Source organism: Balaenoptera borealis (assembly GCF_965194805.1).
Source record: "Balaenoptera borealis genome assembly, chromosome: 1".
NCBI classification, from domain to species: Eukaryota; Metazoa; Chordata; class Mammalia; order Artiodactyla; family Balaenopteridae; genus Balaenoptera; species Balaenoptera borealis.
In genome coordinates, this window is record NC_138860.1 from 115,466,729 (window position 1) to 115,485,527 (window position 18,799).

At 42.5% G+C, this 18,799-nt stretch overlaps 1 protein-coding gene across 8 annotated transcripts in view; it reads right to left on the reverse strand.

Moving 5' to 3' along the window:
- Nucleotides 1-15,414: 15,414 nt before the first annotated feature.
- LRRC8D (leucine rich repeat containing 8 VRAC subunit D) overlaps nucleotides 15,415-18,799 on the reverse strand; it is a 109,387-nt gene continuing 106,002 nt past the window's right edge. For all 8 annotated transcript variants that reach the window (XM_082383620.1, XM_082383617.1, XM_082383621.1 and 5 more), the window contains one exon: nucleotides 15,415-18,701. In XM_082383620.1, the coding sequence (XP_082239746.1) occupies nucleotides 16,123-18,699 (2,577 nt within the window). In that variant the 5' untranslated portion in view covers nucleotides 18,700-18,701 and the 3' untranslated portion in view covers nucleotides 15,415-16,122. The remainder of the gene's footprint in view (nucleotides 18,702-18,799) is intronic.

Genomic DNA, 18,799 nt, shown 5'->3' on the forward strand with positions numbered 1-18,799 from the left:
ATTCCACAGGTTAAGGGCTCAGTCCCATGAGACCCTACTTCAAATACCAATTGCAAGTTGTAGGTTCCCAGGTTACCCACAACTTCTGTCTGACTTGGCTACAAGTTGGAGGTTCCCATGAGCTCCTCCCCCTTGGATTCAATTATTTGCTAGAATAGCTCACAGAACTCAGGGAAATACTTAGTATGTTTACCAGTTTATTAGAAGATATGATAAAGGATACAGATGAACAGCCAGATGAAGAGATACATAGGGCGAGGTCTGGGAGGGTCTTGAGGCATTACCCTCCCTGTAGGTGGCTCCCTGTAGGTGGATGTGTTAATCAACCTGGAAGCTCCCCAAACCCCATGCTATTGGGATTTTATGGAGGCTTCCTCAAGTAGACATGATCAATTAACAACTCCATTTCCACCCCCTCTCTCTTCTCTGGAGAATAGGGGGTGGGGCTGAAAATTCCAAACTTCTAAGCATGGCTTGGTCTTTCTGGTGATCAGCCCCCATCCAGGAGCCCACCCAGAGTCATTAGATCAAAAGATGCTCCTAGTGCTCTTATCACTTAAGAATTGACAAGGGATTTAGGAGACCTGAGCCAGGGACCAGAGGCAGAGACAAATCTATATCTTTTCTATTATCTCACAACATCCAATGAAGAAAAATAATCACATGGCAACTTAATGCAATGCCTGATTCTTGATTGGATCCTGGGTCAAAAGAATAAAGAACATTTTGGGGACATCTGGGGAAAGTTTGATTCCAAATTGTATATTCATTATTGCTGTTTAAAAAATCACTCCAAAATGTGGTGGCTTAAAAGAACAATAATCATTTAGTTTCCCACAATTTCTTTGCTTAGGAATTTGGGAGTGGCTAGGTTGGGCAGATCTGGCTCAGGGTCTACTATGAGGTCGTACTGAGAGGTTGGCTGGGATTGCAGCCATCTGAAGGTTTAACTTGGGCTGCAGGATTCACTTCCAAGGTGATTCACTCAAATGGCTGTTAAGTTAGTGCTGGCAAATTGGCTCCTCTTCATGTGGCTGCTTGGGTATCCCCACTACATGGCAGCTGACTTCCCCCAGAGTAAGTAATCCAAGAGACCAAGGTGGAAATTGTAATGCCCCTAGGCTTAGAAATCACAAACCATCACGTCCATCCTGTTGTACTCTATTTGTTACAAGAACCAGCCCTGATTCGAAGTGGGAGGGAACTGCATAAAGGTGTGAATACCATGAGGTGAAGATTGGGTGCCATCTTGGAGGCTGGCTGGTACAGATTTTATATTAGATGACACATTATATTAATTTAAATTTCCTGAATGTGATCACTGTAATGTCTTTGTTCTTAAGAGAAATGTGCTAAGGTGTTTAGGGTGAAATGTCAAAGTGTGAGCAATTCACTCTCAAATGGTTGAGCAAAAATAACCACAAACAAAAACAACTTAAAACACCATATATATTTTTTATATTGTTAACACACATATATTATTATTATTATTATATATTATTAAACTGTTGGTAGCTAGAAATCAGCCACAGTGGGAGCATTTACACACCACAGAAGACAGCAAATACTACAATCTAGGATTCCTCCTCCCCACATTGCCCAAGAGCCAGTTGTTAAACTTTTATCAGCACATTACTGTGTGTATGTGTATATATATACACACACACATATTTACACACATACACATATATATACATATATTTATGCATATATAGAGAGACAGAGACAGAGAGAGAAAGAGAGGGAGGAAGCAAATGAGGCAAATGTCAAAAATTGGGCAACCTAGATGAAGAATACATGGGTATTCTGATAGTATTCTTGCAACTTTTCTATAGATATGAAATTTTTCCAAATAAAAAGTTGGGGAAAAATTAAAATATAAGCAGGGAAAATATGTAGAGGTGTATCATAGATGAAAAAACACTGGTCACTAGTTGATTTAGTTAAGTTGGATGAGGTGCTTTTAGGGTTTATTATAGTATTCTTTCTACTTTGGCATATCCTTAAAATTTTTCATAACAAAAAGTTAACAAACAAGCACACACAAAACAAATTAATATACAAAGGCAGTTAACCAGAAAGAAACATATTGCTGATATATGACAAATGTTAAGGACAAAAATGTTCATTGAAATTTATTAATTATGCTCAGGTCAAGTGCTACCTGGCATACCTTAGAGACAAGACATATTCAGAGGACAAGTATTTGCAAGGATATCTGAACTTTCAATAACCATACTAGGGATAGGTTGCCTCTAATTTTATAAGGCATGAACCTTAACACCTAATTCTATTTGACTTTCACTGAGAGTCAAAGTGAACAAATAAACATCAGGAATTTGTGCGTTGCACACAGTAGGCAATTGATACCTACACATTGAATGAATTAAGAGAAGAATGGTTCCCTGTCCTGCTCTCTTTTGGGATAGGTAACTCCATAAACAAACACTAACACTCTCCTGGCCTAAGATAGAACAATGGAGAGCCCAGTTGGAAGGATGTGTATTACAGCTCTTGAAGCAAACTCCCCTTCCCCTGGGGTATGGAGCAAGGAGCAAGGCCTGCTTTATCACAAGACTTGTATAGTCACACCACACTTGATTTAATGCTTTGCTGTTGCCATTCTGAAATTTTTAATCATTTTCTCTTTGAACTTGGCTTTTACAAGTCACACTGAGGGGACAAGAGAACATGTGTGTGAGCAGAGGAGATAGGTATAATATAAGTGTCTACTCTCTCTCTTGCTGTTCCATTTGCATATAACATTCTGGATGCCCCATGAGCACAGAAGTCCCAGAGATTCTGTGATGCCTGGGAGCTCAGGAAGACTCAAGGCAAGAACAAGGTAAGTGAGTTCCATCTACTGGAGGGGAGGGAGGGGCAGGGCACTCACAGCCTTGAGAGGCCCTGCTTTGTGAACCAGAACTTGATTTGAAGGCAGAAAGAAAGTAATGGTGCTCTAAATCAGGGGTGCCCAACCCCTGGTCCGTGAACTGGTCTGTGGCCTGTTAGGAACTGGGCCACACAGCAGGAGGTGAGCAGCAAGCAAGCGAAGCTTCATCTGTATTTACAGCCACTCCCCATCGCTCGCATTACCGCCTGAGCTCCGCCTCCTGTCAGCATTATGGTGAGTTGTATAATTATTTCATTATATATTACAATGTAATAATAATAGAAATAAAGTGCACAATAAATGTAATGCGCTTGAATCATCCTGAAACCATCCACCCACTCCCCCATCCCCCCACCCCTGGTCCGTGGAAAAATGGTCTTCCATGAAACCAGTCCCTGGTGCCAAAAAGGTTGGGGACCGCTTCTCTAAATGTAAATGTTATTTAAACACTGACTGAAGGACCCTAATAGATCCTTTCTTATTCATGTTACTTCCCTGAATTAGCCAACCACTACCACTGAAAATGATGACATAGAAGGAAAAGGCAAGATGGTGACCCACAGTTTCCTTTCCTTTCAAGTGTTTGCTTACTCATCAGTAAACCAAAGGTAGAGTGTTGGGAGAATGTGTGTGTATCAACACATGAAATAAAAACAGTTGAGTTAGTTTTGTCCAGCGTTTCCACTGTTTTAGTAAGAACAAAATCTGAATACATGTTTGAGCTATGACATACAAATTGTATAATTTCACTGTTCTCCATACACATTTAAAGCTCTCATATTTGCATTTAAAATGGACATTGCGCAATATAAAGATGAGTGGTAAAATTTATACTAATAATCTAAAACTTTCATTTTTCTTCATTTAGAATGATACTAAATAGCAAATTAAAAACACTATGACAAGTTGCAAGAAAGAATGAGGCAGAAAGCATAAACCTTCCTATTTTAAAAATGACTTCTTTCACCTCTAACTTGTTTCTAGCTCCAGTCAGCAAGAGGCCTCTTCAGGGGCTTTTCTGAAAGGGGACAAGCCTTCCTTACCACCCCCTAGAAGCATCACAACACATTTTGAATGTACAGAGTTGTGTACTTGCTCCATCTGGTATCATGTCCCTGCGATGTTAAGATTTGCTTATTAACCAAACCTTCTCCGAGTGGAAGAGCCACTCAGTGCTTGAGAGGAGATTTTTTTCTGCTCCCTACAGGCTCGAACCAAGGCTTATCCAGACCAGAACAGCCTGGCAACCACGGGTTGGACGTGCGGCTTTAAAGTTTAACTTTACACAAACAGTGCCTGCAGTCCAGGGCAAGGTCCATAAAGATAGGTCCTGACACCCTTCCCTTTTAGTGTCTTGATGGCTCTGGATCATCGAGACCTTTAAGTTTTGGTTTCTGGGGGAGAAGTTTCAGAGAGACAGTGCTACTCCTCTTGGCCCCATGGCCTGTAGCCAGTTGGGTAACCAAAATTATTTACTCTACAGAGCTCTCCAAGCATGAAGCCCCGGGGAGGGAAATACAAGAGGCGGAAGGTACATTTCACATGGAAGGTGCCATGATGGCTGGTGGAGAGCCTGGGACATGATGTCAGAAGCTCTCTCCTTTTCAGCTGTGTGACCCTGGGCAAGGCTCTCCTCCGGTCTAGGCCTCAGTTCCCTCATCTTTAAAGTAGGAGAAATGATACTTATCCTGCCTGCTTCATGAGGTTGTTGTGAACAGTAAAATGGGATGATTTTATAGGAAAAGGCTTTTTAACAGTAAAAGCATGACCAGAGTTATAAAAGTATTAAAGGTGAAGGGTTCCAGAAAACAGCTTCAAATTAATGTTTTCAGCTACTTAACAAATACTTATTAAGCACCCACCATTCTAGGTTCCATTCTAGGTGATGGAGATATATCAGTGAGCAAACACTTTTCGTGTAGAATTTGTCGTTTTTTTCTCCAAGGATAATAACTATCCAAAAAAGAAAGAGTGGAGTTGCAATTTTAAATAGGATCATGTGGCAGATTGTTACAATTATGACCCCTGACAAATCATGCTGTCCTGGGTCCACATCCCCTTGCAATGGACTGCTGTTCCCGACTTGCTCATAGGGACCTCAGGCCCTGAGAAGCCTTGAAGCTTCCACTCTTGGCTTTTTGAAACGTTCATGCTATTGTGTGAGGAAGCCTGGACTAGACTGTAAACGACTAAGATACCCCACGAAGAGAGAGACCCTGCCTCAGCAGCACCGAGGCCCGGCCGCGGGGCTGAGGCAATGTACATGCTCTGGTCCCAGTCGAGCTGCCGGATGACTGCAGCTCAGGGTGACCCTAGTGAACCCAGCTGGCCCACAGAATCGAGAGAAATAATAAATCAGTGTTTTTAAGAGGAGGCCAGAGAAAGCCTCTCTGAGAAGGTGATATGTAAATAAGAAGAGAAGAAGGAAGAAGCTGTTGGGGCCTGAATGTTTGTGTCCTCCCCAAATTCATATGTTGAAGCCCTAGCCCCCATGTGGCTGTATTAGAAGATGGGGCCTCTAAGGAAGTAACTGAGGTTAAATGAGGTCGTGAGGTTGCACCGAGGAAAGGCCATGTGAGGACATAGCAAGAAGACGGTTGTCTGCAAGCCAGGAAGAGAGTTCTCACCAGAAACCAAATTGGCCAGAACCTTGATGTGCACGTCTATCCTCCAGAACCGTGAGAAAATAAAGGTCTGTTGTCTAAAGCGACCCAGTCTGTGGTATTTTGTCATGGCAGTCTGAGCTAAGACAGAGGCCGTGCGGCTATCTGGGGGAGAGCACTGCTGCAGAAGGAACAGCTGGTGCAAAGTCCCTGACGTGCAGGCCCGCTGGAGTGTTGATGCTGGAACACAGGAAATAGGGGCAGAATTGGAGGATAGAAGATCAGAGAGGGGAGGCATGCAAATCAGTGGACCGTTTAGAAGTTTTGCCTTTTACTCTAGGTTAAATGGAAAGTCTGTGCAGTTTTGAGGGGTGGAGTGATATGTTTTCAAAGGACACGCATTTCTGTAATATTTGACTTTGATGTAATGATGAACAGGTTTCACTTTTGTAATCAGAAAAAAAGACATCAGAACACTTAGAAGACTAAGTGGAAGACTAGAAGACTAACATAAGAATAAGCAACAAGTACAAGCTGTGTCTTTTAATGCCAACATACGGGTACAGAGGAAAGAGGGGAGGGAGAGAGAGGAATAAATGGGTAGGGGGCGGAGATTGCAGCTGATTAAAAGTGCACGTCTTGCTGTGCCACTGCCCTTGGATTCTCTGAGGACCTGTCATGTTCTGTGACTGTCCTCCCACTGATAATTGTACCCCTGTGGAATGGTGCCTGGCAAGAGATGGAGGCAAGGACAGAGGATGGGGCAAGAGGAGAAAACAAAGCCTGGAGTGAATTTTTCTTGAGAGGAATCAAGGACATCTGATTATCCCAGCACTTAGCATATTGCCCAGCTTCTATGGGGTAGGAGCTAGATTATCTCTTGAAGAAATGAATGAACAGGCCTGAGCAGTCACCCTAAATTATTCTGCACCCCACTCTTCCCATTCTCCCCCTCCCTTCTTTGTTGGTACAACTGAATTCTAAGGGGGATCTTTAAAACAAAGAGTGGGTGTAGTGGAGGGTTGATCTTTGACATACTAAAACAGTATGTAAGTCCTATATACCTCATGACTGTTTCTAGTTTTAAAAATGTAATAAATTGAGGTGAACCTTCACGTAAGGTTGAGATCTCATGGGTTCTCAGATAACCCTTTACATCAAATCGTTTATATCTAAGTGTGGATTGGGGCTGGCAGCGTTAAAAGTGCAGTGGAACTACCGAATATAAAATAGATAGCTAGTGGGAAGCAGCCGCATAGCACAGGGAGATCAGCTCGGTGCTTTTTGACCACCTAGAGGGGTGGGATAGGGAGGGTGGGAGGGAGACGCAAGAAGAAGGGGATATGGGGATATATGTATACATATAGCTGATTCACTTTGTCATAAAGCAGAAACTAACACAACAATGTAAAGCAATTCTACTCCAATAAAGATGTTAAAAAATAAACTAAAACAAAATCTAAAAAATAAAAATAAAAGTGCAGTGGAAAGGTTGTATGAGTTCTGTTATCTTGCAAAAGCTCTGTTAACTTTTTTTCTTCTTTGGTTGGCAGAGCAATAGATGAATAACCACAGATGCTCAGTGCAAGCCTGGATGGCAAGTCCTTTTTAAATGAGTGTTCTGTTTAAAGCGTTAAGTGTGCTTTGCTATAACCAGCAGATGCACTTCCTAAACATTGTGTATAACCCTCTTTTTTCTGAGTTCCAGAGGAGCTAATCCTGATGAACAGAAGGAAAGATTCTTTGTGTTTTTTGAGTGATCACCCCCTTAGTCATCAGGTACTAAAAATCGGGTATACACATATATATTGAAATGAGTTCTTTAAAGGAAGCAATGACCAACTATTTGTGATCAGAGAGATGACTTTCATCCTCTTGAGTATATTAGAAAAGGCTGAATACTTTCAGCCCCAGTCTTAGGTACAGGTTTTAAGTTAACCAAAAAGAAATACAAAATACTGATGAGCTCAGTGAAGGGTAGCAGAATATGCCGTCCCCAAATATGCCACTTTGGCCTAAGGATTATTTTGAGTTAAAGGAAGTTGAGAAGAAGCACATACAAGAAAAGCTCTCTGCCCATCCCTATTTGCCTAAAACCAAGACATACACCTGCAAAGGTTTCCTGTCTCTCCTCTCTACCAGCAAAGACAGAAGTTAATCACTGGAGACAACTCTAGACCCTTACCAGCTCAGAGATGGCACCAGAAGATCTACACAACAAACTTGGCTAAAACTAGCCCTTATTTACCATTAGTTTCCCCATATATTTGCCTTCCCACAATTTGCCACCCTTAGAAGCTCAAAAGTGTTTTTCCTTTGTCTTGTCACCTCTCTAAAAATTTATTGTTCTTTTGTTAAAATGCTATATAAGCCCAGGTTCTAACCAGTCCTTTGAGTTACTCAGCTCTGGGTGTATGCGTGATGCACTTATTAATAAACTTCTGTTTGATTTTTCTCTTGTTAATATCTTTTCTCAGTCTGATTTACAGGGCCCGGCCAATGAACCTAAGATAGGTAGAGGGAAAATAACGTTTTTTCCTTCCCTATACCAGCAACCAATTCCATATTCCCTGTACAACTAAAATAGTCCACATGCCTTATGAGGACCCAATAAATTAGCCCAAGACAGAGTTCCTTGAGGCTGTTTTTTGGAAATCTGTCTTCAGGCCTTTGGCCAGATGGGTCATTGGGTCTGACCCAAGTTTAGAGAACTACTTAGGAACATTCATAACCAACAAAAGAGGGTTCTTAAAAATACAAAGTCTGGTTCCTCTGATTTGCTAAGCAAAACAAACAGATTAATAAATGTATGAAAAGCTGCTTGTGAGACGTTAAGTCCCCAGTGACTTGTCTTTGTTGGCTTTTGAAAGGAGGGAAAGGCACGATTAGTTCCTACTTGGGCAGTATCCATTTCCTGAGCTCTAGTATAATATTACATTAGAAAAGTTTCATTTTCCAGATTTTTTTTGCTTGTGGACAGATATTCCAAATATTTTCGAAACATTATTAACGAAAACCACTAAACCATATTAACTACTCAACATGCTAGACGTTGTCCTAAGTGCCTCATGTGTGTTAACTCATTGATTCCACACAAAAAACTATGCTATGAGGTAAATACTATCATTAACCCCATCTCACAGATGAGGAAGCGAAAGCACACCCATGTTCAGTAACTTGCCTGTGAGACAGTTCCAGTAGCTTGAACCCTGGCCACCAGGCTGCAGCTTCTCCGTTCTGGTGACAAAGAGAAGGTACTTGAACTGTTGGCACGAGGCTCTATTTATACACAGGAAATTAAGCCTGAGGCCAAGAAAATTAATTTAAATTCACACAATTAGGAAATTTTAGCAACTAAGAATGCAGTATGAGTATGGTTAACTTACTCCGTAAGCTTCCCCAAAGCAACTGCAACAGCTCTGATTCACTGCAATTGAGCACGCGTGTTATTTACTATATCTTTAGCTCTGGCTGGTGGAAGAACTGAGGCCATACTTAGAATGTGTCATTGGGCTAATTTTATTCTGTAAATAATAGAATAACTTTTTACAATATTTTCAAACATCTCCACCTTTTCCCAGGCCCACAGACTTATTGCTCCAGCCGCAGACTTTCTTGGTCACTACCGACTCGAAATTTAGTCCTGGTGCATGACGAGATTCTTCTGCTTGTATTGGTTGTCTGAGTTGTGTTAGCTCGTAAAAGCTCTACTCACTTTTTACAGGGGGTCAAAGGTATAAAACACACGTAAGTGTTTTTCAAATGGCAGGTCATGTTTTGGTGAAAATTTCCTCCGCCAAACTGAGCTCATTTTAGGTAAGATATTAGAACAAATTTAAATGGATAAGGAAGGAAGGAAGGCCAAAAAAAAAAAAAAATCAAAATACAAACTTGGTGGGGTGTGTGTGTGGATTCAGGGGTACCAGCAGTGGGGCAGGGGGGTGTTATTAGTTTCCTTAACTATCTTTACTTTTTCTTTCTTCTAATCAGTTTCTTCCACGTAAAACTGGGTTCTTTCTCTCCACGGACCACAAAACTCTGATTCTTGTCCTAGCCCAGATGGTGGAGTACAGTGACCGTCAACAGAAGAAGAGATCCAGTAAAAATAAAGGTCAGGATGATGCAGGCACCAGGTGCCACCTGGGTAGGTGACAGCTTGAGAATCTGTGTCTGAAATGCCAGGCTGGAAAGTCACATCTGCCCAGAGGATCCGGCAACTGTTACCGTGTTTTTGTGCACCCACCTCTCTGAACCTGTTGAATGTCACTCTCTACCACATTTACTATGCATCACATAGCTGAGACACAGCTTTCTCATTTCTGAGTAAATGACCATGAGTAAAGACGGTCATGCCTTGAACATTTAGTGAAGGAAAATAATTCCATTACCTTGGGTGGACTGCCCTTTCACGACTGTCAGGCAGCCTAACAGAGGGAACAAGTCGTAACGCTAAGGGCAGACGCTGAGACACATCAAAAACTTTTCTCTAATACTAAAGAGCAGAGGAAAATCCTAGCTTGGGGGAGATTTCTGTAACTGAATGTCAACACAGATTTCAAAACCTCTTTTGGAATTGCTGACAGAGCTCCAGACATCTGCTGTGTAGTTTGGTGGAAGAACAGAGCTCTGCTTTTAGGCCTGCCTGAGTTTTGTGACTAGTTTCTGCTACTTATGAGGTGGAACCAGAGACAAGTTAGCCTCTCTGACTCACAGTTTCTTGATCTCTTAAATGGGGATAATGCCTTTCTCTCAGTGGTCTTGTGAGGATTAAATGAGATCAGGTATGCACATTGTCTGACTTAACAGTGTTCCTGTCACCTGCTAGCTAGGTGACCTTGGGCAGACTGACTAACTTCACAGCTTCTTTATCTCTAAAATGGGGATAATTCATTCCTCCCAGGTCTGCTGTGACAAGTAAGTCAGAGTAAGTCGTGTTCATCTAGTATTGAATCCGAGCTATTATTATTGCTACTTATATTGTCCAATCCACTTCCTAATGTCTTCTTCCACCTTCAGAAATGGAAACTTGAAACACATAATCTCCTAAAGAACAGCAGTTACTTAGAATTGATAAGAGGAAGGTGTAGGCCTGATTATGCCTCCGCTACTTCTTAGGCAGAGATGAAAATGCTGTCTTCAACTTTTCCTGCCAACCGTGATGATAAATTAATAGCAAACTGTATTTAGGCACCGTTCATCTCTAGGGAGCTCGAGGCACAGTGCTGACATAATCTTCACAACATCCTGGGGAAGAGGAGATGAGTGATTTAATCACCATCTTCAAGAAGACGGAGGGTTATCATCTGGCTGGTGACCAGCTGTTTCCACCACAACCAAAGCCAGATAAAGAGCCAGCAGGCCCAAGTTGCAGGAAAGATCTGAGTTAAACCCTTCGAGAAATGTCTTAAAGAGATTTCTATTCAGGCAGTATTTCATTTCAAAGTACTGAATTATGTGGCTACTATTTATAGTTTTCCAGCGGCAAAGTGAAAAATATATTTCTTTACAGTATCTACACAGCTTGGCTTAACACCTGGGTGATTCCTTTGGGCAGGTCTTCCCCTGAAACCACTCTAGCCAATTTTCATGGTAGGCTATTTGGCAGTTTCCCAGGGACATTCGGAAAAGGCTCTGAGCAGGTTATCCCATGGTTGAGTGAGCTTCAAGCAGCTAACCCAGACCCAGCCCGAAGGTTAAAAAATGGAACAGGTTTGATTAGCTACCTGAGCTTGTGAAGGGTGCCCATGGGCTGAGCACGAGTGCATATGTCATTAGAGTAGCTGTAGGACCTTCAAAATCTCAGACTCCTGGGAGAATGATATATAATTAATTATAGTCATAAGCAGTAGACTATCACCCTTCTTTCCTGTGGTTGCTATGGTGAACAAATGGTACGGTTGCCAGCAAGAGCAACTGGGGGGCATGGAAGTTGGTATAAACCAGAAGCACCAGCAAAACCTCAACTCCTCCCCAACTAGGGTCCAGCAAGAGGCTGATGGCAGAGGCAGAACCCAATGGTGGCAGAAACATTGGTCACCAGCACTGTCCTCTTCCCAGCTCCTGATGATGGCCAGCTGACTTGTTCTCGATAGGTGTGTTATTTCGGATAACGCTTCTCAAATTTTTACACGCCTGTAAATCACCTGGATATCATCTTAACATACAGATTTTGATTCAATAGGTCTTTAGGTCTTGCTGCAGGTGTCAGAGCCCTCTATCCACAGAGGCTTAGACAAGACAGATTTTTTTCCTTCTTTATGCAGCCCTGCTCCTTGAAGTTGCAGGGCCCAGGCTTCTTCTGCCCTTTTGCTAGGCCACGCCAGGTTTGTTGTCCTGGTCTGTACAGGCTTCACTGCACTTGTTTCTATATCTGCAGTTTAACCAGCAGGCTTGGGGAAGGGAAGGGCATGCCCGTCTCCTTAAGGGCCTGATCCAGAAACTGCACGTTCCTTGTTCCACCTTTTTTGGCTAGAATTTAGTCACTTGGCCACATCTAGCTTCAAGTAAGGTTGGGAAATATTTTATTTTATACATATTTTATTCTATGTTCCCAGGTGTCCACTGAAAATTCCATGACCACGGAAGGAGAGAATGCGTTATTAGGGGAAGGCTAACAGTCTCCGTCACAGTTGGGGATCAAACTAATGACAGCAGAATGTTACTGAGTACTTACTCTCTGCCAGGCACAGTCCCTTAAATCATTCGATCTTCACAAAAAATGCCATTGGTAGGCATTTTTATTATTCCCGTTTACAGATAAAGAAACTGAGGCTTAGAGAGGTTAAGTCGCTTGCTATGGTCGTACAGCTGAGGCCGAGGCAGGATTCAAATCCAGACACTCACTCCACAGCCTGAAATCTTAGGAGCAAAGAAAGAGCTGATTATAGAGACAGCAAGCAGGACAGGGGCAGTTTCTAGCAAAGGGGTCCTGCAGCAGTGGGAGGGTGCTGGGTCATGAGTCAGAGATCCAAGTAAAAACATCTTACTCATTTCCATGAGCAAGTTGCGGCTTACTTGGGGCAATTTATACATTGTATTTCCAGAGGCAGACGGATGAAGACAGCACAGCTATTCTTCTTTGGAGCTGTAAGACTTGTGAGTTAAGGGGCTTATTCCCCTGATGTTGGTGGCATGGGCATGACCGTCTCCCCAGGATAGGCAAGACTTGAGGGGCGAGGGCTGGTGGCCTGATGGTCTTCTGCCCCCTCCCCTGCAGCAGACACCACAATGAATACCTGGTGCACTTGTCCCAGAAGAGCCACAGCTGGCCAGGGCCAGATGGGGCCACTGTTTTGTGTCACAGTCACAAGTTAGAGGACATTTGAAAACTGTTTTCCAGGCTTTTTTTCCCCCTTCTTTTCATGAAAGGGGCTTTTTGTTAGTACTGCCTTTGTTTAGGGATGATAAAGGGACCATTTTATTGGAATGAATTACTGACTCAAGTGCTGCCAGAGGTCCTAGCGAGAGGATAGCCCTCTGGCTTCACTTCAGCAGGTGAATGGAAACAACCAGTGGGTGTTGGTCTCAAAGGCACTTTGGAGTTTGCTCCATCAGCAACTTTGAGTATAGTTGCTGGCTGAAGTCAAGCCCAGGGGAGGCAGTCAGAGAAAGTACTAGCAATAGTATTAACAAAATATAACACCTTTTCCTTTGCATATGAAAAATGTTCAATGATCAGGACTGTTGTCCATACAGAGAATGATCTCTTCCCACCCACTACTAAATTGCTAAGTCTCCACTACTAAAATGGGGTCCCAGTAACAATCTCACCTCATCTTTCTGAACCCCTGAAAAAGCCAATCCTCTCTGCAGAGCCAACTGAATGTTGGTGGAAAAGAAGTCAAACAGCTGAAAACAAGCCAGATTCTCTAAGACTCTGTGGAATTCACATAGACATGAAACATTTAAAGATACTTTAAAATAATTTTCTTCAAATGGTGCTCCAGGGACTTTAGGAAAAGATATGAAAATACTAGTAAGCCAAACTTGTACATTTTAACTTGTGTTTCCCCCATGTCTAGAGCGTGCGGTGCCAACATAAATTTGTGAAGACATATGGGTTGACAGTATATTTGGGCCCATAATCTCATCTGCTGTCTTATTGAGACTCCAAGACCCAGTATATTTAAAGTCTGCTAAATGAACCAGCATTTCTTAGGAAGCCTCTTTTAAAATATGGCTATTTGCAAACAGTGGCAAGGAATGCGGCATTTAAATCAACTGACCGTGAACTCTTCAGAGTTCAAGGAAATCATTAAGGGCTAATAAAGTCAACAGAAGTTTGGGTAAGAGCAAAGATACCCCTTGATATTGTCTGAAGGCATGTAATACCAATCAGCTAGCTCTAAATGACTGAACCCCAAGTACTGATGAGGAAACAGGTGCCTAACGGCAGCTGCCAGTGGTCAGGCTGTGGGAAGGTCAGACTCTGGCTCCTACAGGCCTCTCCTCTGACAAGCAAGGTGAGTTGTGGGTAGGCTGCCACTTGTGCCCTTCAAAAACAACAGGCACTTGTCTTAAGAGAGGAAGGCAAGTCTCCCAGTCCATAAAGCAAGGATCATAAGATCTGGCCTGTTTATCTTACAAGCAAGACAGTGTGGCATCCTTCTAAAGACGCTGTACCAATTTCTGCTGGTGGCATTACTACGCAGGGAGAATGTGGCTGGTTGTAAGGAAATGTCCAGGAGTGTTTACAGGCAGAGTTTCTAAGTGCAAAGCTTCCCCGAAGCTCCTCTTTAACCAAATGTGCCCCCTCCCAGCCGTTATTCATGCACAGATTCTGTACACCTTCTGTAGTACAACTGTAATCAATCATTTGTATTATTTGCCTAATTGATATGCTCTCCCACACTTTGTTATAAACCTCCATGTAGCCAGGGGCTGTGACTTATTCCAACAGTTAATCCCCAGTTCCTTGAACCTGAAAGGCACAAAGTAGGTACATAATCAATACCAGCGAATGTATCAGTGAATGCTGAGAGAAATGGAAGATGTGTACCTGGAAGAGAACGTGCTTACACCAAAAATCCGCCACTGTCCTCCGATTTTCTAAACTTGGTCTTTTAGAAGCTAGTCTTCTACGTCAAGTCTTTTAGGAGGCGAGGGAGTGGCCAGGATGCTGGAGCTGCGCTCAGCTGCTAACTCAGCCACAGTGGCTGCAGCCTTTCCTATTAGCGATACTACTTCCCGAGGTATTTAGAAGCTCTATGGCAAGCAAAGGTCGCCACCGCTTCCAACAGGCCAGTAGTAGCCCGAGATCAATTTTGGGGAGGAAAAGCAAGAATGTTAGGTCCATCTTTTCACATTCTCTGCAAAATCCTTCAAGAGACTATCCAGTGTTTCACTAAATGAGTCCAGTCGTATATGGAGAGGACACTACTTTGTTACCCAGAGTGCCAGACAGTTCTCTTCTCTTGAAAAAAACACTCCTGTAGAAAAGCCTATGAAATACCTGTCAACCAATACCCACACAGGTGGCAGGGAATATTCTGACTTTCTGAGATGGGTTTAGCCACTTTGTAAGTTAGATAAAGAAGGAAAAACTATCATCCGAAAAGTATATTCTGCCAGCATTTCCCCGGACATGACCCCTCCTAGCTGCAGACAAACACAGGAAGTACAGCCTGTCACTAAAATGAATAGAGATATAGTCAGTTTTCCAACTCAATGAACTACAGATCCTATTTTTCCCCCCACAACAGTGGAAAGGGCAAGTAATTTAATGATACTTGCTTTGAATTTGTGTTATCTTCCAAATGGTGATATACTGGAAGGATGTTAGTCATCAAGCCATTAAAATTTTTATTTTGCCTGTAATTATATTTATTTTAAAATAACATTTTCTATTTATTGGCAGCTCTATAGTAGTGACAGAAAAATGTATCATATAACCAGAACTCCAGACTACGGAAAAACAGCTATGAGTAAGGAGAGCATTCTTTTATTTTTTCTTGTTATTTATTCTTAGAAAACAAACAAACAGACAAACAAAACTCCCTCAACGATCTACACACTTTTACCGCATTCCAGGCCTTTAAGAGTGTAAAATCTATAAAATGGGATTCTCAGAAGCAGTAGCACCAGGTAAATATTATAAGAAGTGCTTATTTGAGGTGCTTGAAATTAAAACAAAAAATAAATCAGGATTTCAGCGAATCTAAATTTACAAGATTGGACCTGACGTGCCTTCAGAGGTCTGAGTTAAAGCACTATTGCACCAATTAAGCAAAGTAAATCAAGACACCTCAAAAAAAGGTGGTATAGTAAGAAAATGTCAATTTAATCATTTACTTTAGCAGGCAAGCAATTTGTAAACATTCAGTAGCGGCAGCATCCAAGTTACAAACAATTTAAAAAGAAACCAAGATTAGTGATTATAATTTTTCCTTCCCTTTCCCCAAAAGAAAAACAAAAAAAAAAGAAAAGATTTGGAAGTGAATGACTTAACACACTACAAACGCTGAACATTCAGTTATGTCTTCTATCAGCCTTCTATGCGTCCTCTCTGTGTTGTATTTTTAAAGGTGTATCTACTCCTAAAATGCATTACCTTGCAATAACTGGTACATGAGCATCTGCAATCTAGGAAGTTGTTCCTGCACACGGATGTGCACGTATGATCGCAGTTTAAATCCCATTTGCAAAGGGAATATTTATGTCTTGATTCAATGCTTCTTTGACTTCGAGTGGCAGGGTGTCAAAAAGGTGATCTTCCACAACAAGCCCGCTTTTCTTGAGCAGGCGACACTGGCCCAGCTGGGCTGGCAGGCGGTCCAAGCAGTTCCCTTTCAGCTCCAGCTGGGTGAGCTGGGAGAGCTGACCGATCTTCTCTGGGAGGGAGGTGATGCAGTTCTGCCCCAGATTCAAAGTCCTCAACTTAATGCATTTAAACAACTGTTTTGGTAGAACGTCCACTTTGTTCCCCGTGATATGCAAATGCTGCAGGTTCTGAAGTAATCCTATTTCTATTGGGATCATGGAAATGTTGTTGTAGCTTACATCTAAGCATCTGAGTTTCTGTAAACTAAACACTGCCACAGGTAGGGATTCGAGCTTGTTGTTAGAGAAATAAAGTGACTCCAAGTTTTTGACGTGGGTGATGGAGGGTGGAATGGTAACGATTTTATTATGCCATAATTTTAAACAAGTCAGTCGTTTTAAATGCTGGAAACTGATGATTTCTTCAATTGTGCGTATGTTATTTGACTTTAAATCTAGTTCCTGTAAATTAGAGAGGCTGAAAATAGCATGTGGAATTCTCTCTAGCTCACAGTTCTGGAGTTCGAGCTCGGCGACATTCATCATCTTCTTAAGGCTGTTCAGTACCAAGAGTTTAGTGCCGTCATTATGAACGACTAACCTGGTGAGATGTGGAGCCACATCTGTAATGTTGGAGGGGACTTTGGTCAGATTGCTCTTCACGTGGAGAATCTTAAGGTGCCGCAACTCTCGGAGAGATTCAAGTCCTATCATCTTATTGTTTTCAGAGTTCAAGTTGCCTATCAAGTACAGCTCGCGAAGGTTTTTGAGCAGATACACCCAGGCGGGAATTTCTGCCACGTCAGTGAACTTCACGTGAAGGCATCTCAAGTGATCACGGAGAAAGCTAAAAGCAGTCTGTTCCACTTTTGCAGGGCAGTGGCAGAGGTGAAGCTCTTGGAGATTAGTCATCTGAGAAATCTTAGCAGGAATTTTAGCTTCTGGAATCAGCTCGAGTTTTAGCACATCCAGGTCTGTGAGGTCGAAGACAGCATCGGGCACACCTGAGAGCATAAACAGATGCAGCTCCTGCTTGTCCTGGGCGTTGCGTGACACGTGCTGCCTCAGTTTTTCAAATGTCCACTCGTGGTTCAAACTAATTTCCCTCAGTTTATTTTCACTGACTTCTGACAAGAACACCCCGAAACGCTTGGAATAGAGCTGGTCATACTGGTCTACCATGTGTAGAAGGAACGCAAAGTCATTTTTGACATCTGGAATGTCGCTGAAACTGCTCTCTTCTCTGACTTTTTCAAAAGAATATTCCTTCAAAGGTATCCTGAATAACCAGAAGAGAGTGTAGAGGCAGATGAAACCATAAACACAAATAATGGATATGTAACTGATGAGCAGCTTTTTCAGCATGTATGCCATGTTGTGGGTGCACTCGAACACCTCGTAACCAGTCAGGTGCTCGACTTTGGGCTTGCACACGTGTTCAAAGCTGATCGCATTGACAAAGTTTGCAGTGTAGCAGAGAATAAAAATGAACTTGGCTGTTTTGATAACTGTTTGGACCACATAGAGTTTATAGATCAAGTCACTGTCTTCCACGTGAGCACGGAACTTCCTCACTTTCTCAAACAGGGCTTTGGCCTGTTCCCCGTCCTTTTTGTCCAGGATGGTCATGCTGGGGACTTCAATCACGGGCTTTTCAGCTGAAAACTTGAAGCCGGTTTTGCTGATCATCGGGGTGCTGGCGCTGGGGCTCCCTTCATCACTGCTGGTAGATACGTGCTTTGGTAGAGTCTGGGCACCTGTTATTCTCTGCTTGTTTTCCTCCGAGTCTTCGCATGCTGTCTCAGACAACGCTTTAGTAGTCCAAGGAGATTCAAAGCACTTTCCTAATATTGAAACGAAATGTTCTACTTTTGAGCATGTTTTGGGATATTTGAACCAAAAGTTGCTACTGACCATGAGAATAATAGTATGTATAAGAGCAAGGTACGGAAAGTACTTAGAATACCACGGAAGGGCCAGATGGTAACACATCTGATTAATAAATACATATTGCTGAAAATCCAAGTTTGTTTTTCGGCCTCCTGGGTCTTTCTTCTCTTTCTTTGCCTCCTGATTTGGAACCGTGGACTCTGTGTGAGGATATGTGGCTCTGAGAGGTATGTCAGGTGTCACAGCAGATGCGCCAAAGGAAATCTCATTTGTCATCCGCCCATCTTGGTCTTGGTCTGTGGCTGACTCCATCTTCGGGATGTTGGTGGTAACGTCGGCACTTCCTGGTGGCGTGTGTGCCTTTGAATTTACAGGAGACGGCAATACTGGCAAGCAGACCACCTGATCTTTGGTAAGTTGCATGGTTCCTGCAAAGATGGCTACCATCAACATAACGACAGCCAAGTAATCCATAAACACGTCCCACCATGGTTTCAGGATTCGGTAAGTCGGTTGAATGTCATTAAGCGAAGCAACTTCCGCAAGGGTAAACATTCCTAGGAAACAGGTAAACAAAAGACATTATGACACACATGCAAGTGAAAATATTAAATGAGAAAATGCTTTCTTTTTCTAGTTTCTTCTTCCAGTTTCT